The sequence below is a fragment of the Phodopus roborovskii genome, unplaced genomic scaffold (genome assembly GCF_943737965.1).
Source record: "Phodopus roborovskii unplaced genomic scaffold, PHOROB, whole genome shotgun sequence".
NCBI classification, from domain to species: Eukaryota; Metazoa; Chordata; class Mammalia; order Rodentia; family Cricetidae; genus Phodopus; species Phodopus roborovskii.
This window is the reverse complement of record NW_026125506.1, coordinates 11,298,817-11,323,400: the sequence shown is the minus strand read 5'-3', so window position 1 is coordinate 11,323,400 and position 24,584 is coordinate 11,298,817. Positions and strand designations below refer to the sequence as shown.

The following is a 24,584-nucleotide window of genomic DNA, read 5'->3' as shown; positions in this document are numbered from 1 at the left end:
ACAGGACTGGGGTTACAGGTGTGTGACACTACATCCAACTACAAGTAAGACTTTTTTTTTTTGTTGTTTGTTTTGTTTTGATTTTCAAGACAAGGTCTCTCTGTATAGCTTTCCTAGACTTTTCTGCAGACCAGGCTGGTCTGCAGCCTGAGATTCACCTGCTTCTATCTCCCAAGGGCTTGGATTAAAAGTGTATGGCACCACTGCCCCGCACAAGTGAGGTTTTTAAGCTGTTAATTTTCTGGAAAGCTAAACGCTGTCTTAGTGCCATGAACAGAAAGGACTTGTTGGCTGTACTCAGGGTTTTGTTGGTAGGAAGTGGGGGCTGCTGGAGGTTTTAAGTGGAAGAATATCTGTAGCTGGATCCCTGCTTTAGAAAGTTCATCCTGGCTGCAGTGTTATGTGAGTGAAAGTGGTAGCGTGGAGATCCTGGGAAGTCGCTGAAGTCACCTTGGAGACTGCAGTGGACTGAGTAATGGAGGAAGGAGGCAGATGGCCAAGGTCAGGAATACTGACATGGTACAGCGTCTTAGGGTTTCAATGAAAAACCTTACCCAAAGCAACTTGGGGAAGAAAGGATTTATTTCGCTCACAGTTCCATATAACAGATTATCATCAAAAGCAGTGGGGACAGGAACTCACGCAGTACAGGAACCTGGAGGCAGGAGCTGATTCAGAGACCATGAGGAGTGCTGCTTACTGCTGTGTCCCCTGTGTCTCTGTGGCTTGCTCAGTTTGCTTTCTTACAGAACCCAGGACCACCAGCCCAGGGGTGGCCTCGCCCATAATGGGCATGGCCCTCCTACAGCGATCACTGATTAGGAAATCTCAACCTGTGTGGTCATGACCTCTTTGGGGTTGAATGACCCTTTCACAGGGGTCACTTAAGGCCATCGGAAAACACAGCTATTTACATTACAACTCATAACAGTAGAGAAATTACAGAGACAACATAGCAATGAAAGTAATTTTGTGGTGGGGGGGGGTCACCACAACATGATGTTGAAGCATCAGGGAGGTTGAGAACTGCTGCTCTATAGGCTTGCCTGCACTCCGATCTCATGGAAGGGAGCATTTTCTCAGTTGAGGCTCTCTCTGATGACTGTACCTTGTGTCAGGTTGACATAAAACAAGCCAGCATATACAGTTGTTGGCAGACTTAGAGTAGAGGCGAGCAAAGTGTGAAGCTCTGTAAGAGAAACATATTGGGGGTGCTTCTTCATGGGACCTGGAGTCCTCAGCTGGTGACGGTGAACCGTGCACACTTTCTATCCCCAGGGAGTCGCCGGTTGGTGGATGTCATGGACGTGAACACCCAGAAAGGCACGGAGATGAGCATGTCCCAGTTCGTGCGTTACTACGAGACACCAGAGGCACAGCGGGACAAACTGTACAATGTCATCAGCCTCGAGTTCAGCCATACGAAGCTGGAACACTTGGTCAAGCGCCCCACCGTGGTACGCCAAGGCTGCCATGGCCCCTCCCATTGTCTGTCACCCATCTGCTTCCCATGACGCCTGGGTCTCAGTTGCTTGCTTTTTGGAGATGGAGTGGCTGGGTGGGCATGGCTGAGGCTTGACCCTTAGGCTATGGTGGGGAAATGTAAGAGGCAGAGTTGCATCCGGTGCCTAGAAGGGTGTCATGGCTGAGGCCGCCTACTGAAGGCGCCGAGCAGGGTCTCCTCAGGCAGAGGGGTTCTTTCTGGACTGTCTGAAGATGCTGGGGTGCTTACAGTGTACTGGCTTTCAGGTGGACCTGGTGGACTGGGTGGACAACATGTGGCCCCAGCACCTAAAGGAAAAGCAGACGGAAGCCACAAACGCCCTTGCAGAGATGAAGTACCCCAAAGTGAAGAAGTAAGATTGCTTGGCTGGCGGTGGGACTGGGCAGGGGGTTGGACCCTCAGTCTCGTGGGTATTGGCAAGGGACTTCGTGGTCCTCGATGTGGGTCTCAGCGTTGCTTTAGAGGTGAGGGACTGACCCCCACGTGCCTATGGTGATGACATGAGAGATGAATCCCTGGCGGTGAACAAACTGGCATCTCCTCTCCCTGGAGTGGAGGCCTCTGGGCCCTGGGACGGGTCACACCTTCCTTCCTGTTGGCCTCTACACAGCTACTCCGCAGGTCTGAGAGGAGCGATGGCAGCTCTCTCTGTGGCATCCATGCTGTCTGTGAGACATGCATGACAGTGTCCTGGGAGTGGCCTTTTCAGAGGGAAAGGAGCAATGCGGGACTTGGGCTAATCTAGCATTGCCCCCTCTTTAAAGATTTCTTTATTTAATATGTGTGTGTGTGAGTGCCTGTGTGTGTATATGTGCATGTGTGTGCCCGGTATATCAGATCCCTGGAAAGACAAGGAGTTATGAACCTTTCATGTGGGTGCTGAGAACCAAACCTGGTCCCTCTGTGAGAGTGCTTTTAGCCACAGAGCCGTCTGAGCATCCCCTTTCTCTTCTCTTCGGTTTGAGACCTAGAACCTCTGAGCCGGAAGCACCTCCCCCAAGCAAAGTTCAGTGTCAGCTTAGTCACCTGACCAATGGTGCCCCTCTGGATTGGGGTGGGGAAGGTAACCATAGTTGAGAGCAGAGAGAGAGAGACCTCATGCAGATCACACGACCAGCATGTTCTGAGCCTGCTGTTCAGTATGGACAGGGGTGCTTGGGGGTCCTTTCATGGGAAGGGATTTGAATAATGGACCATCTGGAGGAGGAAGTCACCTTGGATACTCCTGCCACTTCAGACCCTCTGTTTCTCTCTCTGAAATGGGAAGGAGAAAGACCGGTGCTGGCAGCCTGGGGCCATTAGCATCTGTGCTTAGTTAGCCCTGCTGCCAGCAATGCCCCCAGGAAATCTCAGCTGTGAGCTCCGCGTCCCTCAGCCCCTCCATTCAGCCTGTATCGAAAGCAGACCGCACGCCAGGCTTTGTAAGGCCGGCTAGCACTCTTGGCCCTGGATTTCTCAACGCTCCTCTCTGTCTCTGTCTCTGTGTCTCTGACACACGCTCATTAATTCATGGATGTTTTTCTTCCCCTCTAAGCTGAAGTTCAATGTATTCCTTGGATCTGGGCTTTATCAAAGGCAGAGAATATGGTCCAGGTGCAGAGAGACGGGAGCAGGGCTCGTTTCCAATTCTGTGCTGTTCTGATTGACTCACAGCATAATGTTCTGAGATGGGCAGATAAAGAGATGAACGGGACTAAGGTCCTCCATCCCCCTCATCCTGTGTAGAGCATGTCCTGTGGCACAAGCTGCCATGTTTCTAGGTAAACGGAAACAAATCCAGGCAAGTGTATCAACTTTGAGTTCTCAAGGGGTCTTCTTGGAGAGCAGGGGGCATTTAACTTGGGGTTTATTTTATTCTTTGTTTTGTTCGAGACAGTCTCTTTACATTGCTCTGGCTGCCCTGGAAGTCACTGTGTAGACCAGGATGGTCTTGAACTCACAGAGATCCACCTGCCTCTGCCTTCAGTGTGCTGGGATTGAAGGCATGCAGTACCACACCTAACTACTCTTCTTTTAAAAATTGTTTATTATTACTGTATATGATGCATGTGTGTGGGCAATGTACCAGAATGCCCATGTGCATATCAAAGTAAGAGGTCAGGTTTTGTTTTGTTTTTTATGGGAATTGATCACACTCAGATGGTAAGGCATGCACAGCAACTACTTTACCTATTGGGCTGCCTCTGGTTCCTAACTGGGCTTTGGAGGGCAGAGGAAATGTGATGATTGCGGAGAGATTGAGAAAGGGAGATGGTGAAGACAGTTGGAAGAAAGAAGCAGATTATGACTGGTCCAGTGACTATTTTCTTGCATTCGTTGAGCAACAGTGAATTGAGCATCTCCGTGGTGCTGAGGACACAGGGTGGGGGAGTCCTGATGAGGTCTCTGTCTTAATGGGATGTTCTGTTTATGGAGAGGCAGATGTTAATCCAGCAGTGACAGAATTACATGGGAACTGACCTGCAGATGAGGCCACCTGCTGAAGCGTGCCATGAGTCATCTGGCAAGGGTCTCTCAGTTGATCTCAGAGCTCCCAAATACAGCTTAGTCTGCCTGGCCAGGTCACCTCAGGGATCCCCTGTCTCCGCCTCCTGAGGTACTAGAATTACAGTCAGGCTGCCACACCCTGGAATTTATGTGAGTTCTGGCAATCTGAACTTCAGTCTTCATGCATGCATGGCAGGTGAAAACAAGCGCTGAGCAATTTCCCTAGTTCTGCAGAGTGTGGTTTGAGAGGGTCTCAACAGATAACCTGGGCTAGGCTCAAAGCTCATGATCTTTGTACCCACACTAGCTCAGTGCTGGGAGTACTGGCGGTCTTCACCACCGCCAGTCTCTCTATTCCCCTGAGATACTCTATAAGCAGAGAGGGATGCATGCAATCATGGGGGTTTGTGGTCTACAAATGCCCCTGCTGTGTGGACTGGAGGTGTGAGGATGCTGCTGCCTCGCCTACAGCTCAGCAGACAACAAAAGAGGCAACCACACCTGGGCATGTACTTAGGAAGGACAGACTGTGCTGGGGGCCAGGAATGCCTACTAAGGGCTGCCTTGCCCTTCCGAGTGCTTCAGTGTAGTCTGTACTTTATGCAGAGATTTCTTTAAATACTAAGCCCTACGCACATTTAGGGACTCCCTAGTTACCAAAACAGTGGGGCATAAATGTGTCTCAGATATATTAGTGAAACTGTATTTCAAATAGAGTCCCAAACTCCATCAGTGGCCATGGGAACTTACTATAGGATTTGAACCTTGCTAGAAATGATGTTGTCACCTTGGAGATAGTTCATTTGTTTGACTGAAAAGAAAGCTGTTTTCAAATGTTCATAAGCATGGTGAAGAAAAAAAAAAAATCCCACCATGATGGAGTCCTCTGGGACTGTGGAATGGTTCTGTGGAATTTAATTAAAATGACATTGTTTCTGGAAATCACAGTGCTTCCTTGCTGGAGGCCGCCTACAGAACAGACAGCCCTCCTGAATGGAAGGAAGGTTTGCCACATGGAGGGGGACTGGTGACGGACACTAGGCTTTCTTCCTGCCTCTGGGATTTATACTGCTTCATTGTGGTCAGAGGTTTAGGAATTTTAATAGCTTTCAGTTGAGATTCTTAAGGAAGGGGAAGGTGAATAGAATCTGGGTCCACCAGACGGAGGGAGATGAAGGATTTCTAGGGGTGTTAATGTATTAGTTATGGTGCAAGAGGCTACTTTAAGTTAGCCATGTCCCCATCCTCATGGAGCATTTATTGTGGTGGGGACAATACCAACAAGCCAACGAGAAAATTATGTAATTGAATGTATCTACACAGAACACAGAACAGTAGGCTATAAAGGAGAAGGAGAATGAAGGATGGACAGATGAACTCCTAGCCCAGCATTTCTGCTTTTGCCTCCTTCCCCTCGTCTCTGCCCTGCGGAGATGCTTTGATTGTGTAGAATTAGTCACCTTGGAAAAGTCCTACAAAGTCCTATCTGGACAGTGATGGTACTGGAGAGGATCCCTGGTTTGGTTGCTTATCTTTGCTTAGTTATTATCCTTAACTTTAACATTAAAAAAAAAAAAAAAAAATGAGCAGGGTCAGGTGTGGTATAGCTCCTGCCCGCAATCCTCTCAGCTCTTGAAGGGCTACAGCAAGAGGATCATTGTGAATTCAAGTCTAAAACAGCCACCTGATTTACCCTCCACCGCCCAAAGCTTAAGACATCAAAGGTGCTGTCAGCCTCGCCAGGGCAGGGATCTAAAAGCAGCGGGGTGCTTCTTGCTCAAGGGTTTCTCGGAGCTTATGTGCTGGCTTAGGTCTGGGTTGCGTTCATTTTAAGATTAGAGGCAGGCTTCTGAAATGGAGTACTCACAGGGCTGTTGGCAGGAAGCCAGTGGAGGGTTAGTTCCTCACCATGTGGACCACTCCGCAGGGCTGCTTGAATGTCTACATGGCCTGGCAGCTGGTTCCCCAGAGTGACTGCTGGCAGGAAGACTGGAGAGGCCATAGTGCTCCTATGACCTAATTTTGAAAGTCTTACCCTGTCTCCTTCTATTGTATTCATTAATTAATCGAGCTCATACTCTAAGGGATAGAGATGGAGCTCTACCTTTTGTGTTTTTTGTTTGTTTGTTTTGTTTTGTTTTAAGACTTTTTGGAAGGGTGGTGGTTTCTTTGAGACGAGATCTCCCGTAGCCCAGGCTGGCCTCGAATTTGCTGTGTAGCCAAAGATGACTTGAGCTTCTGATTCTCCTGTTTCAGCCTCAGGACTGCTGGGGCTCCATGCATGTGATCCCATGTCTTGTTCTTCCATTTTTTAAGATTTATTTTGATTTTATGTGAGTGGATGCTTTACCTGTGTGTGTATGCATGTACTATGTGTCCCCACAGAGGCCAAAAGAAGGTTATCTGGTTTCCTGGAACTGGAGTAACAAACAGTTGTCAGACACCATGTGTGTGCAGGGAACCAAGCCTGGATCTTCTGTAAGAGCAGTGCTCTTAACCACTGAGCCATCTCTCCGTCTTGTTTTTTATGTGTTGCTGGGGATTGAACCAAGGGCTTTGTACTTGCTAGACAAACACTGCCGACTGAGCTACATCTCCAGCTCCTCTCCCCTTTGTTTCTTTGGTGCTGAGATGAAACCCCAGAGCATTCACATGCCATGCAAGTGCTCTCCCATCAGAACGCAGCCCCATCTTGAAGGGAGGAGCTTGAAAGAATTCCTGGGCATGTTTCGAAGCCTCTATCATTGGCCAGGTCTGGGCATGTGTGCTCCCTTTCCACTAAGGACTGGGCATGGCAATGCATTGCAGAACATGGTAATGCAGTGCAGAAGGGGATTAGTGGGTCTCCTCACTCCCCTAGCTGCTGTAGCACAGTTTTTAGACATGAGTGTTGCCAGCGTAATGAATGATATAGGCTGTGGGCCCACAGACAGTCAAAGAGCTCAGAATCCCATCAAAAAGGGGGCTTCAAATAAAGCATATGTTTGCAGCCCAGATGACTGTGGAGGGACTTGCTCCCCCCCCCCCCAACACACACACAATTTTACTGTATGCTTTTGCTCTGCTGACAAGAAAAGGTGGGGGAAATATTAGGGAAGAAGCTGAAGCATAGAGTGATAGTTTCACTGAGCACCCAGGCATCAGGCCAGCATGCACCTCTCCTCTTGGTTGGGAGATCCAGCTTGTCCTTCTGTATGGAGACTTTGTTTGCCCTGGCTTGCCTCTCTCCCCGTGCTGTGGGAAGACAGGAGTATGCAGCAGATGTGAAATGTGCAGTGTCGCCCTTAGATGGAGGAGAAGTCTGCACATGTGGCCCTTTGGGAATCTGAAGCTCCCTGCTTTTCAGCCAGGTCTCCTTCACGTTTGTTACAGTCAGTTCAGACGTTTGCTGGTATCGTAAATGACCACCTTACCAGGTAGGGAAACTGACAGTCACGGACAGATGTTGGACTCCATTCCTCGAGATTCTTGATACCTAAAACAAAAGCAAAAACAGTCCTCAGTCTAGATACTAGAGTGGTCTCCTTTGCCAGCTTTCTTTAACTCTTAAATCCAAAGACAAAACTTTTTGCTCAAGGGCACCTTCCCAATGAAGGGTGCTCACACCCAAGAGCAAGAACATTCTTCAGGGCTGTTATTTTTACCTTTCAACAGGAAAAACATATACCTGCCCCCTTAAAAACAAACAAACAAAAAACATTCCAGCTACTTAGAGTCTAAGTTTATAGACAACAGATACAGAGAGGAGCGTCCTGGGTCACTAAGTACCGGGACATGGGTTCAGTATTTGCATAAAGTGGGGCTGATGGGGTTAAAGGGTCACATAGAGGCTATACTGTCTTTATAGGATCACAAATATAACCTATGGTTACCGTCAACACTTTAATTTAGTTAGAACATACTAACATTGCTGGCTTTCCACAGTATACAGTGACCAAAGGGTGGAATTTGGTTTCTGTCTCTTAGGATATCTCCTACTTCCTTGTGGCTTTGGGAGAAGGGTATAGGTTTGAAGATTCTCTTCCCCTTGGTGACCCCGAGGTGACTTTTGAGTTAACACTTCTTTTTTGGCCTAAAGTTAGTGAATGATTGAAGTTCGGCTGTGACTTCAAATTTGTTTGTTAGTGTTGGGATTCGCCAGGTAGATAGATCTGTGTGGAACTGGGAGATTCGCTACCGCTAAGCTAGTGTCCAGGATGAGGGGCTGTGCTTGTGAACTGAACCTTGGCTTTCTCCTCTGAAATGGTAGGAATGAGCTTTCATTGTGTGAAGTTTGGGCCGACAATGTAGTTTCTAATTAATGGATATTTATCTCCGACAGTTCATAGGGTTCCAGGGCTACTGAGGTAGGGAAAGACTCTTCCAGAATGCCTAGCTAAATAAACTTAAGCTTTCCTCCTTCTAGGAAATTACCCTGAGGGAGGAAACAAGTTGCCCAAGGTCACACAGCTAGTCTCTTAGGGCCAGAACCTTACCCCTCCTCATCGTAGACTCCCCAGAAATCTTAGTTCTGGTCCTCCCTCCAGCTGTGCTGGAGGGTGAATATTTAAGGGAGGTGGCTTTATTAGGTCGCCACCTGGGGCAGCAAGGTGTTTGTTCACACTCCGGAAAACCTGCACCCAATAGTCTCCAAGCTACTGCCAGAAAGCGCCGCGGTGGGCGAGGGTGCCGCCGTGTGCTGGCGCGTGCCCTGGTGTGTCCCGGTGCTCTTCTCTGTCGCCGCGGCCTTTCCACCTCCCTGGCGGCCTCCGCGCCGCGCGGGTGTTCAGTTTCAGCGCGGGGATGAGCGCAGGCTGCGCCTGTCTCCCCGAGGAAGGAAGGCGGCGCGAGAGGGCCCCGGCGTCCAGCTCTGGGGCCTGGCAGCGCGGTGGAGGGGACTGGGCTGGCTGCCGTCGCCTCACGGGTCTGGCGCGCGTCGAGCCTCTGCGGAAGGGGACGCCCGGGAGCCGCTCCACGGCCGCCGAGGGTAACCTCCTTTGTGGCGCGTGGGGCGGGTGTGGGTGGCCTCCTGGCCGCGGGATGCACGGCCAGCGTCGCTGAGCTGTTCTTTGTGTCTCCCGGGGCGGGTTGGAAGTGTGGGGCGTGGACGTTCGCGCCCGCGCGGCGCCTCCAGCCCGCCACCCGTCGCCAGCTTTCCTGGGTCTCTCCATCAGACCTTGGCCCGAGGGGACCACAGCTGGGCTACCTCGGGGAGAGTTTCTGCAAGTTGGAGAGAGAAGGGCGAGGTGGGGCCGCCCGGCCTCTGCAGACCCGAGGCCGCGCCCCAAAGTTGGTGAGGCAGGTGCAGCGCCCCCTCATTCCGCGTGCCTTCCTCTACCCGGACCTCCAGCCCCTCAGGGACTGAGCTCCCGGGCTCAGATTTTGAGCAATTTCCAGCTGCTAACTTGCAGGGTGCATAGAAGCCACCCGATGAGGTGGTGGTGGGGGTTGGGGGTGTCGCGTGCGTGGCTGTCCAGCCTTGCCGTTGCGGAAGCCTGCCTAGCTGGCGGGCTGGCGGAGGGGAAAGCTTTAGCGGCTGTGGCACCAAGCCGAGCCCGGGTGCCCATGTGACTGCGGTGTGCTTGAGAGGAGGAAGCTGTAGAGGTCAGTGCAAAGGCGTCATGCCAGAGCGAGCAGGAGCGAGGAGGGAGCCCCCGGTCAGAGCGGGTGCGAGCCTTGGGGTGACAAGCCTGGGGTGCCTTGGACTGCAGGGAAAGCCACTCTGTCACAGCCACTTCGGCTTAATGAGGGGGTTAGGGGATGGGAGGGGTGGAGTGGACGCTGAGAGGAGGTGCCCACATTAGAAGAGGCTGGTCTGGAAGTGGGTTCTAGCACATAGTGGGTCCCCAAGGGCAGATCAGACACAGGCTGCACTTGGAGAACTTTCGTTGCGCACACAACCAGAGAACCCTAGTTTTCTGTGTGAGGGGTTGGGCGGGGGAGGGGGCGCTGGAAGATGGGCTAAGTGGGAGTTACCCGTTTGGTCAATCAGTCCCAAGGGTCCTAGAGCTGGACAACCCAACCTGGTCCTTTCTAAACCCTGTTGTAGGTGCCCACTGGGCGTCTAGCTATAGGCTGAAGGAAGCCTGTTGTCTTGGCTCCACCCCTTAACTTAAATTGTCTTCTCTAGTCTGTGTTCAGCTGAGGCCTGGAGGGGGCGGAAACCAAGGTTAGATTAAAAAAGAAGAGTAAAAAACAAACCGAGAGGAAGAGCTAGTTTTAGGGAAATGAGGACTAATATTTTGAAGTGGAGCTTAGAGGAAAGAGGCCAGAATGGTCCATGAGGGTGGGGTAGGGTAGGGCCTTAGGAGCCCCCCCCCCCCATTCTGTGGAGGAAAGATCTCTCTGGTCTTAAGTCAGGGGACCTGTTTGCATCACCTTGGGTGGGCGGGCCGGCAGGGTGTGGAGCCCCAGTCAGGACTTCAGCAGCCCTGGTGCCAGCTTCGTGACAGTCCTGGGCTGTCAACTACACCCCTCCGATGGGGTTGCTAGGCAGCGGGGCTGTGATGTACGGGGAGGCCTTCTGATTTGTCAGGCTCCTGCAGACACATGGTTAAAGCTCCTTCCAGCCTATCCGGAGGAGGGACGCGGGGCACGCTGCCTGCATATTGCTGAGCCCCGGGTCCACCTGAACGAGAGGCGCAAAAGGCAATGAGGAGGAGGGGCCCCTGGAGCCCTCCAACCTTCAAGCTAGCCCAGCCCCACACCCCACACCCCATTCTCTCCACTGGCTGCTGGCTTCTCACTGCAGGTCCCGCCCCATTCCATCCCTCTTCCCCAAACCACGGAAGAGCAAAGTACAGCAGGGGAAAGAGGTCAGTGGGGTAAGCGTGTGCACGGGCCTCTGTAGGTGGCAAGATGGGCATGAGGGAGGGCGGTTGCCCTTTTGTGCCCGTAGGGTTCTTGTGTGTAGGGGGACTAACACTGTTGTTGGCCAGGCCTGGACTTGGAAGCCAGGGGGGTATCCCCCTCACTCAGGCTCTGTATATCCCTAGGGCCAGTAGCATGTAGGGGGAGAAGTAGGAGATGACTGTGTACCTGTAAGAAAGGCTGGGCTGTCTACCTCTTCTAGTACTGGTAAGGGAGGACACTGCTGTGGGCTGCTTCCCTCCTGGAATGCACACACAACCTGTGATCCAGCTTTTGTTGCTGGAGTTCTTCACCCCTTTCTGGTTCCAAGACCTTCTCGCAATCCCTCCACTTAAAAAGAAAGAAAGGGGGGAAAAAAAAAGAAGATAAAACAGCTTTGTTGAGATAAAATTCACATATCGTTCACACAGAAAAAAATGTGTGCAACCCTGTGTTTTCTAGTGTGTTCACAGAAAGGTGCAACCACACAGTCAATTTTAGGATATTTTCACCGCGGTGGAATGAAAAACCCAGTACTCATTACTGACATTCCCGCCCCAGCCCCCAGCCACCACTAATCTATCTGTGTGCTTACTCTTTGGATTTCCTTAACTTGGGACGTTTCATGTAGCAGAATCACACTGGGTGGGATTTCTAGCTTCATTGCTTACTTGGCAAGCCATTGCATCATTTCACTTTATTTGTAACCCTCAGCTGCACGGGGCTCATCTGCAAGGGCAGGGATCGTCTGCATTCTTACCCTTTTCTCTCGGTGCTGTGCTGGTTGAATGAATGAGATGAATGGGAACTGGTAATTGGCAAACTACGCAGGTGGTTTACTACTGAATTCCAGGGGGCCCAGCTGCTAGCAAGGGTGGCCTGCAGCTAGGGAGAGCTGCAGCTATCAGGGCTGTGACACGAAGCCTCTAGTTGGGCGGGGATGGCGGGTAGGGGTCGAAACTGATAGTGGCCTATGGGTTGCCAGTTCTCTTGGGAACTTGAAAACCAAGACTCTGTCTTTGAGATGGTAGGGTGGATGTGACCCATGCTTGAGATTTGTCACCTGATCCCAGGGGCATCCCCCAGGAGGGAAACTCCACTTAGACTTCAGTTTTCCCCATCTGCAACCTTTATAAAAGGGCATCGGGTCAGGTGGCTCTGAGGGGTTTGCTCGCCTCCTGTGATTTGGGGTTGACTTGTGTTCTCTGCCCCCAATCCTGCTTCTGTACTGCAGGTACTGTCTGATGAGCGTGAAGGGTTGTTTCACCGACTTCCACATCGACTTTGGAGGCACCTCTGTGTGGTACCATGTTTTCCGTGGTGGGAAGGTGAGTATCAGCTTTTGTACATCTCTGTGCATGGAGAAGCTTGCTCTTCCCCCTTACCTAGTGAGTACCTTAGGGCCACTCTGTCCCCCTGGGGCCTCCTGGTTTTCTGTTTCCTTCTTAAGGGGAGGATCATCTGTTCATACCTACTTGCCCTGTCTGGTATTCTAAGTACTTTAGGCCAGTTAATAACTCCCAAGAACCTCCAGCACAAAGTCCCTCAGCTTTGCCTCTGGGTCTTTTAGCTTGGAGTAGAGGAGGCAGTCACTGCCTGCCTCCAAGCCAGAACATTTGATGACAGGGATAGACACTCTGGAAAGGAAGTAGTAGGGTTTACATCCAGGGCGCTATGCTATGTCGGCTTTTGTGGATGCTGTCCCTGCATGGATGAAAGTGATTCTAGAGAGTGCCCATGTGTGGCTGTCTCATCTGGGTCTTCACAGACACCCATTTTAAATGACATTGTTGGAAAAGACTCTGGGAGGAAGTCGGCCCACTTGATTCCAGATGTTTCTCCTCCTCCAAAGTGAGCACAGGCTGAGTTTATTTATTGGGGCCATTTTATCATACATCTTAGGAAATTCCCTTCCACCCCTTTCCCCACCTCCCAGACAAGCCTGTGGCTCAGAAGAAAAAATGTTTCACCCTGCACAGGAAGCATTCCTGCCTTGGTATTCCAGCTGGAATGGGGATACCCCAAAATCAGCCAGATCCCTGCTCAAGAAACCCTTAGAACCCTGTTTGGGGAACCCGGACAGATGGATTTGCCACTCCCTTGTCCCTCCCCAAGTAGGTGGGTTCTTTGTTCAGAGCCTGGAAGAAGTCAGAGACTTTGGCCTTACTGCCTCTTTTCCCTCCCAAGATCTTTTGGCTGATCCCTCCAACCCTGCACAACTTGGCATTATATGAGGAGTGGGTGCTGTCAGGCAAACAAAGTGACATCTTTCTGGGAGACCGAGTGGAGCGATGCCAAAGAATTGAGCTGAAACAAGGCTACACCTTTTTCATCCCTTCTGGTAGGTTCCTGCATGGTTGGTTTGGGGTCAGTCAACCACTGCCTCCCCCCAATATTTGGAGCAGCCTCCTGCCTCCCTGTGGTCTCAGCCGGGGTCAGAGGCGCAGTGAGGGCTTCTATGGGCCTTGGGATTAGATGAGCTGTTGGTGTATCCTGAGGAGGAACAGGTATAACTGAGTTAGCACACCTGTGGGTTAGCCTTCTGTGTGTGTCCCTCAGAGAAGCCACAGGTCCTGCTGGGGACATTGAATGTATATCTTGGGCCTTTCTCTAGTATAGTGGTTCTTATACTGTGGGTTACAACCACTTTGGGGATCAAACAACCCTATCAGAGGGGTCGCATATCAGACGTCCTCCATATCAGATACTTACATTATGGTTCATAACAGTAGCAAAATTACAGTTATGAAGTAGCAATGAAAATAACTTTTTTTTTCTTTATTTGTTCGAGGCGTGGTTTCTTTTTGTAGCTTTGGAGGCTATCCTGCATCTCGCTCTGTAGACTAGGTTGGCCTCCAACTCACAGAGCTCAGCCTGCCTCTGCCTCCCGAGAGCTGGACATTACAGGCGTGCGCCACCAACACCCCACAATGAAAATAATTTTATGGCCGTGGTCACCACAACAAGAGGGACTTATTAAGGGGTCTCAGCTTTAGGAAGGTTGGGAAGCACTGGTCTCAAGATTTCTGTGTGAAGATGACAGGGCCCTTAGGTACTGAAGATGAGTGTGCCCCATGGACTTGGATGCAAGCTCTAGGGAAGGGTGATGAGCTCTTAGCTATAGACTGAGTTAACTAATAGAGGTGGCTGGTGACCTGGGGATCAGGAGAGTGTATGTGTGTGTTGGGGGGAGAGGGATGTCAAGTCCACATGTGGGAGCTTGTATATCTCTTGGACTTTGGAAGATACACCAACCAGAAGGAAGAATAGCAGGAAACTGTTGAGTGATAAAAGTTTAAAGGAGAATTGTGTACCTGAGAAAGATATGTAGGAGTTGAAAGTACCCAGGTCAAGGAGGCTGGTTCTAATATGCCGTGTGGGTACCAAAACCCATCTTTAATCAGGAATGAGATCTCCTCCAATGTAACAATATGTAGAGTTGCCATATTGTATTGATTAAGAAATGACAAGTAGTCATTTCAGAAACATGCCTTACAGGTTGAATGCTCAGGAGCAGTCTCGAGTGTGAGTGAGCAGGGCCAATAGGGATGCATTTCAAAGAGTGGTTGGTGCTTTAAGCTTGATAATTCTGAGTCTGAAAATCTACCTCCAGCTTTATTTTTTTTTACTTTGTTACTACCAGGCAACATTAAAAGGAAAGAATTTTGTTTTATTTCTATATTTGGGGTGTGTGTGTAGTGTTTGTGTGTGTGGTGTGTGTTTGTGTGTGTGTGTGTGGTGTGTGTTGGGGTGGGGGTGAAGTAAAGTTTGAAGGCCCTATGATGGCTTGAGGGCATTGCTTCTCTCCACCATGTGGGTCCTAGTGATCAAACTCAGGTCATCAGGCTTGGTGACAAGTACCCTTGCCTGCTGGGCCATCTTGTTGGCTCCAGGACTTGAATTTTCAATTTCAAAGACCTAGGTGAATTCTTTAGGTTCTCTTGGGACCTGGAAACTCTCCAGCATCTAAACCCTTTGATCCTCGAATACACACATTTGAAATGTATGGTAGTCTGCTTGTGTTTTTGCATGGTGAGAGACTTGGGGAATCCAGGAGGCCTTACAGCTTTCTCATAGGAGTATTTCTGTGTTGGGAGTCTAATTCTTGTCTCTTTTACCTCTGACCTAGGTTTTCATTTCCATGGTGATGACCAGAAATTTTCATTCTTCTCTTTTTTCTTTTTTATTCAGCCTTTTTTTGTTTGGGGGTGGGGAGTTTTGAGGCAGGGTCCCACATATCCTGGGTTGGCTTTGACTTCACTATATAGTTGAGAACGATCTTCAACTCCTGATCCCCCTCCTCTACTTCTGAAGTGCTGGGGTTATAGGCAGTTGGCACCATATCAAGCTTGAGACAGATTTGATATGTAAGTAACCCAGGGTGAGCTAGATGTCATGATCCTCTTGACTCTGCCTTTCAGATGTTAGGACCACAGGCATATACCACAATGACCAACCTCCACAGTGAATTTGACTGTCTGTCTGTCTGTCTGTGTCGAGGAATGAACCCAGGGCCTCACAAATGAACTATAACACTTTAACCCGCCATCCCCACCCCCCAGAGCCTGTAGAAATGTTTCTGCCTTAAGCTGGAAGTGTCCTGCCTCTGTCTCTTAGTAGGTCTCCAGTTTTTTGAAAGCTCCTAGGAGGCTAATGGATTAGAGGGTTCAGGGTATATCATATCATCTTTTCTTCCTGTGTCTGAGGGCAAAGCTATGTAGGGCTCAAGGCCAGTGCTCTCGAGTCTCCATTCCTGGACAGGCCAGGAAAGCTCCATGGAAGAGGAAGTGTGTTGAAGATGGCTGAGAAGTGGGAAGATCCAGAATAGGGGGCTTGCTGGGTTCATCCTCTGGATCTGCTGGCCATCACGGAGGCAGAGGAAATGGTAACAGGTGTCAGGGTGCCAGGAGTACCCAGTTAGGAGGAGACTACTGGGCTCAGCCTGGCCATTAGAAACAAGCATGAATGTTAAGCAATAAGAAGGCAGGGAAACATCAGGACTTGCCGAAGGGCATCTCTTTTTCCAGTGTCCTGACCATATTTGTGGCCTTGGACTCCCCCTATGGCTGCACTAGTCCAGATGTGTTCTGGGTAATAATTCTGAACAGGAAACATTGTATATCCACTATTTCCTTTTATTGTCAGTATAAAGGGAAAACTCAAGCTGCTCTTTTCCCTATGCCCCTTTTTCCAAAAGATAAAGATGCCTGACCAAAGGTCTGTTTGTTCCTCAATTCATACGTTTTTGGGTCAGGTTTAGGTAGCCAGATTTTTTAGGTACCAAATTTTTAAACCTACTCACCTGATCCCCTGATAGCCTTTATTCTGTTTGCCCTTCCTGGCCATGTAACTTTGGTAAACTTTCTTTCTTAATTAACCAAACCAAACAAAAACACAACCAACCAGCCCGGCGATGGTGGCTCACTCCTTTAATCTCAGTACTCGGGAGGCAGAGGCAGGCGGATCTCTGTGAGTTCTAGGCCAGTCTGATCTACCCAGCGAGTTCCAGGACAACCTCCAAAGCCTCAGAGAAATCCTGTCTCGAAAAACAACAAAACAAAACAAAAACCCAACCAACCAATAAATATCTCACTAAACAAACAAACATAAATATCTTTATATGGCTGTTTGGTTTGTGTGAGAGCATCTAATAAAGTCCAGGCTGGCTTCAAACTTGTTACAAGTGGAGGATGACTTTGAACTCATGATCCTCTTACCCAAATAAAACACTAACATAGCAAATGTTCTTAGAGCAGGCTGGTTTCAAGCAATGAGGGAGGGGCTGAGGGGACATGGGATACAGTCCACCCCTGCCCTTGGGTGCATGTCCAGCCAGGTGGCAGTCATGTTGGTGGCCCGCTATGGTGGCCCGTTAGGAATACCTGAAGGCTGGAAATGTTTGAGAAGTATTCTGTGTTCCAGAGACTTAGGCTGATCTTTAAGTATTTCCTGTCCTTGCTTTGGAGTAAGAACCATCCCTTGGGAACCTGATGCAGTAGGAGGCTGGTATGGGTGGCCAATGTTACTCGTCTCAAAAAAGTTTTGCTGGTTGTGGTGGTGCACATCTTTAATCCCAACACTTGGAAACAGAGGCCAATGGATCTCTGTGAGTTTGAAGACAGCCTGATCTACAGAGCAAGTTCCAGGACAGGATCCAAAACAATGCAGAGACACACTGTCTCGAAAAACCACAAATAAACAAACAAATAAATAAACAAATAAATAAATAAAAATCAGAGAAATAATGAACCACCTGGTGATGCCAGTAAGTCAGTATTGATGAATCTCCTTGACAGGGTAACATGATAGGCCTTTGGTCGTCCACCTGTAAAATGGGTACAGAACAGAGAAGAAGCAGAATAAAGTGGGTGAACAGTAGAGGGAGCCAGAGGCATGGGAAATAGGGCAATTGATGGTTGGCTCTGGTGCTTCAGGAGCAGGTAGGACTGAGGCCAGCCTTGGGTATGTTCCCATGCTGAGAGGAGGGAGCAGTTCTTGGGTGAAACCTCTCCACTTAGAAACATGAGGTATCCCAAACTTAACATACCCCTGGATCAGATTCAGCCTGTAGTTTGTTAGTTGGCCGCCACAGTACCCAGGGTGTGGGGGTGGGGTGGTCATGCAGTCTGTGAGGTCATCTCTACAGCAGTTGCAGAAATGGGGGCCAATGTATCAAGGGGCTTGTAGACTGCATCCTGAGCACTGGGGTTGTGGGTGAGACTCCTCGTGCCTCTGTTGTTCTTGGCCCTCTCGGGTTCCAGAAATCACCCCTGCAGTGGGTTTTGTGGGTCACTGTGTTCCTTCCATGGCTTCGTCCGTCCCTGGTTGCTTGGCCTGAATATAAGCCGTTTATTGTCTTCATATTGCTGATGGCAGATGCTAGCCTCTCCTGCCCAGTTATAGCCCAGGTCACCAGCTTCCCAGAGTATTGCCATGAATGAGCTGCCCTGGGGAGAATGGGGATGGGTGGGGTTTTGAATGCCACAACTGCCTTCCCTGTTTCTCCCTAAGGGCATCTCTGAGACAGTGAAAGCAAACATAAGCAGGGCTGGAAAGGAATTCAGCAGCCACTTTAACCCAAGTGAGTCTGCCTGAGCCATCTGTGATGCCCTAGGGTGAGAAGTATAGAACCCTTGGCATACACATTCTGTTTCCCTCTGTTCACACGGTAGGGTCGTAAGTCTGCTGGGCCCCCATTTCTGCCTGCAGGGAGAGTCTAGGTTAATCAATACACACTAATGTAGGCACTGTCCTTTTCCAAGCTGACATCAATGGCAGTTGCTTGTAGCAACTGAGTTCCCAGTGAGGAAGGCAGTAGTCTTCAGGTGGGCACACACCGCCAAATGAGGGAGTGTCGAGCCAAGGCCCCTAAGCTTAGGCTTGGGTAGAGAGAAAGGTGGGCGCGTGGAGCATAGGAACAGGACCTGGCGGCTCTAGACATCCTCAGTCCAGTCTTAGGAGTGTTTAAATAGCACTGACGGTGGTAACGACAGCAGTCACAGACAGCATAGCTCTGCTTGGTGAAAGCATGGAAATGTGTTTCTGCAAGGGTCAGCTGACAGGTAGCAGAGGCACGAGACGGCGTTTGTTTGTTGTTTCGTTTTGCTTTGTTGTTGTTTTTGCAGTGTATAGATTCTCAGTTTCTGTGTGTTTGTAATCTTATCACTGGGGGTTGAGGTTTGGGGTCGAGACAGGAGATCTTTGGCACTTGCTGGTCAGGAAGGTCCAGCTTCAGTGAGAGACCCTGTTGCAAAAAGTAAAGTGATGAGTGATGGAGGAGTACACCTGATGTTGACATCTGGCCTCTCCGCACAAGTGCACACAGGTGCACATGTACATATGTAAACATGTATATACACCCCCCACACACACACACATACAAATAGGATTTCATACTGATACAGAATTACACAAAGCAAATGCCGATACCAGCCATTGTCTTTCCCAGAAGGCACAAAGGTCCAGGTTGCTGATGGTTTCCTTCAGTGGCATACCAGTCACTGAGCAGCCGGTGGCTTGAGCCAGAGACCTGAAAGCAAAAGCAGAGCCTCCATTCCTGTAGCCCGTGGTGTCCAGCCATCGCTGACAGCGTTTTTCTTGCTTTTCTCTGACAACAGTTAGCTCTGCCCACACTGGCAAGGAGGGCTGGAAGCATGACTCTAATTAGTCTTAATCAATAAAATATCAGGAGTCAAATATTGGGGGAAACACAGAGGATTAGAGAACCAGGAACAGCTGCCAGTTGCCTCCTACCTGTCTCTGTTCCTCCATCCAAAAGGGCCCTCCCAGATCCTGTCTCTCCCCTGCCTTATTACTTCCTCTCTCTGCCTCTTGAGTGCCGGGGGTAAAGGTTGAGCCACCACCACCTGGCCTCTATGGTTAATTAGTGGCTAGCTCCACCCTCTGATCTCCAGGCAAGCTTTATTTGTCAGAACACAAACAAAATATCACACAACAAGGGCCTGTGGCTGTGTCCAGCAGGGGCCCTGGACCCTCCAAGTGTTCTCCCTTCTTAGGTGGTGGTTCTGTTTCCTGCAGCAGGTGCAGCCTGTGAGCCTGAGAGCTGATGTCTCAGCTCACCAAGAATGACACTGGAACTGTGTGGGCCCTGGACAGAGTTAGGGTGGGTCTCCAGAGCTTTCCCTTGAGTGAAATAGTCAGGCACATGTTTGGGAAGAGAGGCTCTGGGGTCGCCGTGTGCTCCTGTGGCTTGCCCCTCCGCTGGCCCTCTTCTGTCTGTCCCTCCGCTGGCCCTCTTCGGTCTTCCACCCTCTGGCTGTCCTTACTTCTCGCTGTATTTCTGCTTTGCTTCCTGGTGTATCCATTCACATGCCTGTTCCCCTGGGGCAATGCAGAGTTGTTGGAAACAGCCATTCTCCCTTGCCAGCTGCAGCTTCATTCAGCAAGCTCTTTGGGTGTTTTTTTTGTTTTGGTTTGTGTTTTTGTTTTTTGTTTTCAAGGCAGGGTTTCTCTGTAGTTCTGACTGTCCTGGGATTTGCTCTTGTAGGCCAGGCTTGCCTTGAACTCAGATATCCATCTGCTTCTGCCTGCATTTACCAACACCGAACAGCAGCAAGGGACTCTTTTCTGAGCCCATTTGAGCATCTGCAAATTAGAGTTACTATAAAGCTGCATTCCCCCTAGCTCCATATCTGGGGGGCCACAGGGATATTTTCTGTGCTGGCAGTATGACCAATTTCAATGGAGATATAATAGTAGGTAGAGGCTAACTTTGGGGGTTCAAATACTTAGAGATGACTTCACCTTAACACACCTTGGTTTAGTTTCTTCAGCTGTCAGTTGTAGTTGAGAAGTGATTGCTTCTGTAAGAATTAATAAGTCGGGCAGTGGTGGCTCACCCCTTGAATCCCAGCACCTGGGAGGCGGAGGCAGAGGCAGGCAGAGCTTAGTGAATTCCAGGATAGCCAAGGCTACACAGAGAAACCCTGTGTCAAAAAACCAACTCCCATCCCCCCCCCATACACACACACAAAAGTTGCAGTGTGTAGAAGGGACATCTGCCACACCCTCAGCACCTGAGGAAGAACGGAGGGGGGAAGCTGAGATGGGATACAAGCATTCTGTGATTACGGAGATAACTTAGACATGGGCCTTGGAGAATCCCATGCCAACAGGATGTGCTTTCCAGAAAAAGGTTTCTGAGTTCCTCTCAGCCCCTCTGGGGACCGGTGTTCAAAGGAATGACTAAGAAATGGCTGAGGGGAGCCTCCAGCTCCCTGGCTCAGCATGGATGCAGGGTTCAGGGCATTCTGTTCCTGCCATGTCCTGGGAGGAAGAAGTTTGGCCATCAGCATCTTCAAGACAGGTACTTACTGCAGCATCCCAGCATCTGTCTTGAGTTAACTGGGATCTGTAGGGGCTGCAGGAGGAGCCCCTCAGGCTGCCTAGGAGCCTTGGCGTCTGCATCACATGTCCTTGTACGTCAGTGCCCCCTGTGCCCTCCTGTGTGCAGTCTTTCCCTCCTTCCAGTCTTGTAAGAGGAACCAGGGCTCATTCTTCTGCCTTCCCTGCTCAGGTTGGATCCATGCAGTGTATACCCCTGTGGACTCTCTGGTGTTCGGCGGGAACATCCTGCACAGCTTCAACGTGCCCATGCAGCTTCGGATCTACGAGATTGAGGACAGAACCCGGGTAAGAAGGCACCTTCTCTCCCCAGGGGTGTGCTGACCTGTCGAAATTCGACTTTAGTTCCTTCCCACTTGTCTCCATCTCAAGTTGGGGCCTTGCTTCTGGCTTTGGAGGAAGCTAGGAATCCTGCACAAGAGCCCATCCCCAAATCCCTGGAGTTTCTCTTCACCACCAGGCCGTAGGAAGACAGAATCCTTTGTGGGAAAGTTGGGCATGATTGTACATAGCTAAAATCTCAACACTTGGAAAGCGGAAGAGAATCAGAAGTTCAAGGCCAGCCAGGGCTACATGGAGTAGGACCAGGCTGAGCTACATTTTCCCATTTAAGAACACAACAAAACAAAACTTGGTGGAACCATTGTCTATATATCTATACCTGAGCAAGTGTCTGTGTGTTTGTACCTCAGGAGAGCGGCGGGAGGTGGGAGGCACTCAGCCTCTCTCTTCATTGCATATATAGAAGGAAGTTGTGTTGTTGTTGTTGCTGAAGTTTGCAGGGGCTGGGGAGGTTTGAAAAGGGGCCAGCCTGGTCCAAGGTCAGGTCGTTCCTATGTGTTCGCCTGGGCAGTTGAAGTCTGATGGAATGGAAGCCTGTGTTGGAGTCTCAAGTCCCCTTGCTGAGCTTGTGTCCCCTGGGTCCCCTCGAAAGCTCTCTGCAAAGGAACTGAGGCTTTCCTGTGACCACTCGGGTGATGCTTTCCCAAGATAAGGGCCATGTGTGCCTTTTGTTCTTGGAGTTTTCCTTGAATATCCTCGATGGTTGGGACTTGGCCACCTCTTTCTAATGCTGTGGCTTGACCACAGGTACCCAGGCATTTGAGACGGGTCAGGGATGAGAGGCTGAAGTCCTGGATGAAAGGGGCCTGTTTCATACCCTTCCTTCTCTTTTCTTCTGGTGGTTTTTGTTTTTTGTTTTGTTTGGTTTGGTTGGTTGGTTGGTTTTTTTTTTTTTTTTCCAAGGCAGGGTTTCTCTGTAGCGCTTTCGAACCTGTCTTGGAACTTGCTTTGTAGACCAGGTTCGTCCGTAACTCACAGAGATCTGCCTGCCTCTGCCTCCCGAGTGCTGGGATTAAAGGTGTGCGGCCCGGCCCATCTTCTGTTTTTAATGTGTCTATTTAAATATTTCTTTGAATTGAGGTATATAACTTACACACCATGAAATTCACCGTTTGAAGTGTACAGTTCTGTACTGTTAGTATGTAGCCATCACCATTAATTCTAGCATATTTCCACCCCTCCTCCCAGGTAACGCTGCACCCATTAGCAGTCATTGCTTATTCCCTCTTCCTCCAACCCTAGTGGCCCCTAATCTTCCTGCCTCTATGGATCTGCCCATTTTGGACATTTGCTATAACGGAATCATGTAATGTGTGGCCTTTTATATCTGGGCTTTCGGCACTCCGCATGACGTGCCTTTTCTTGGTGCAACCCTGTTGTAGCACAAGGCAGCGCATCTCGTGACTGAGTAGAGCTCCCCTGTGTGAACAGACTACATGACGTTTCTACTTGGGATTTGCCTCAGAAGTGGCTTTTTGGCCCCAAAGAAGTATTGGTGTGCTTGGACTGTGCTCTGATCAGAATGGATCTTTCCAGTCTTGTTTCTAGGTTTCCTTTTTCATGGCATGATACATTAGAGTCAAAACGAGGGGGGAGTTGAGGGTGCTCAGGGCATGCTTGCATTTGCAGTTTTGGATTTCCTGTCTTGTGAGAGGCCCACGCCTACCTTGTCCTGGGCCAAGATCCCACGCAGACCCCTTGTTTCTTAGTCTTCTTCCATCTTTCTAGAAAGGTGCACTTAGCCCAGGTCTGGAGCATGTGTCCTGTGTGTGCTCTTTGGGAGGAAGTTACTATTTGGGCACAAATGGTCACTTTTCAGTCCCAGTCAAATGATGTCTGGACTCCAGCCAACTGTTCTTTGGCCAGCCCTGAAAAACAGGCCATTTGTTGTGAATGGCCACCAGCAGGTGTGGATGGGAAGCAGAGAGGTCTGGTCCAGACTTTCCAGGCAGTTCCTGAAAGCCACAATCAGACTGGGATTTCTCAATTTCCCTGGCAACTTGCTGGGTAGCTGTCCCCTCCCATGGAATCTGATTGAGCATCTCAGAGCACCTGCCCCCCCCCCATAACCCCTAGGAGCTTAGTTCCTCTCCCCAACTGGTGTCACTCAAGGCAGGAGTCAGGGTAATGGAATCCCCCCAGTCTCCCTACCCCTTATCCCCCCCCCCACCCTGCAGCCTCATTCTGCTTGCCCTGGTGTAGTGTCTCACTCACCACAGCAAGGTGCACATCATGCTCCCTCCCCAGAGGCCCATTGTCCCTAGTCTCTAAGGGGGTACCCATCTGACTTCTTAAAGCAGATTGTTGGGGCTAGGGCTGGAGGAAGGAAGGGAGACTAGGGCTGGGAGGTAGGGACAGGCTGAGCTGCAAGCAATAGCAGGCATTTTAATCTGCTTTAATTTCTGGTCTTTGGAGAGGAGCTGGGCTACAGGGCCCAGTTGTTTCTGTCTTAGGAGCCAAAGCAGACAAAAGGCCCTAGCGTGAGTCCTGGAAGCCAGATAAAAGGTCAGGACTACTTGTCAGCCTGATACAGCTCAATTCTGTCCATCCATCCCTGTCAGATCTTTTAGGAAGGTTGGACAGAGGAAGCCCAGGGCGGGAGTCCCTCGCCCATCGGTGTGGGGGTGACTTTAGAAAAGGAGTTTGCCTTTGTAACGCCAGGTGGGGATAGGGTTGGGTATCTAGCCCCGAAACCCTAAGCAGCTCCCACATTCAGAAAACATTTTCATTTTCCTGTGCTAGATGCTAGGTGACCATTACTCTGCTGTGTCATGGGCCCCTGTAAGGCAGCAAGTGCAGACAGGTCTTGGCCGCTGAGGACTGATAGAGGACCTGTTTCCCTCTGGGGACCTCCTCCTCTGAGGGTCACAGTACTGGGAAAGCTAGACCAGAACGGACTGCTGCGTGCTTCCTATAATTATGTCACAGCCACCATGACATACTTTTAATTGCAGTTAGCTACTGAAGGTAGGAAGGATGGTCCAGAGATCACTCATCAATCTGCTGTTTTTCTTTTGCTTATCTTCCTTTTTCCCTTAATGGCTCTAGAGAAAACAGCTTTCCCAGAAAAGGTAATACCAGCACCCTTCATGTTCCCTCCCTTTGTAGCCAGTGATTCTGTTTGGAAACCGCAAATTATTTATCTTTCCTCTCCCCTCCCTCCTACCACTGGATTTTTATTTTTTTCCCCCCATTGATTTTTTTTTTTTTTTCCAGGAGAAAAACAAAATTTAAGATCACTTCCACCCACCTTTGTATTTAATTTCTCAAGACCTGGGCATCTTAGATGCACACAGACCTCCTCAACTCCCCTCCAACATCCAGTCGATTCTAGAATGACTCAGGCATCTGAGGAAGGGCATGAGCCAGGCAGGTGCCACTTAACTGGGCCTTTAGAACCCTTTAGGCCCCCTGAGATCCACTGTTGGTGAACTGTCCTCTAGGCTGGGCACAGGGCCTACTTTGTGACTGTTCTGCCCTTTGTTTTCAACGGAGGTTGGTTAACAACTCAGTTTGGTGAGGCTCCAAGTTTGTCACCAAATAATATTACGCAATCATG

The 24,584-nt window shown here is 49.9% G+C and overlaps 1 protein-coding gene across 8 annotated transcripts in view; it reads left to right on the top strand.

The window, feature by feature from the left end:
- Kdm2b (lysine demethylase 2B) overlaps window positions 1–24,584 on the top strand; it is a 114,498-nt gene that overhangs the window by 24,667 nt on the left and 65,247 nt on the right. For 4 of the 8 annotated variants that reach the window (XM_051176624.1, XM_051176622.1, XM_051176623.1 and 1 more), the window contains 5 exons: window positions 1,279–1,457; window positions 1,750–1,856; window positions 12,054–12,147; window positions 13,007–13,160; window positions 20,856–20,971. In XM_051176624.1, coding sequence (XP_051032581.1) covers window positions 1,279–1,457; window positions 1,750–1,856; window positions 12,054–12,147; window positions 13,007–13,160; window positions 20,856–20,971 — 650 coding nt within the window. Of the gene's footprint in view, window positions 1–1,278; window positions 1,458–1,749; window positions 1,857–8,677; window positions 8,958–8,984; window positions 9,269–9,428; window positions 9,575–12,053; window positions 12,148–13,006; window positions 13,161–20,855; window positions 20,972–24,584 lie in introns of those variants that run through there. The other 4 variants (XM_051176627.1, XM_051176628.1, XM_051176626.1 and 1 more) reach the window with 4 other exon arrangements.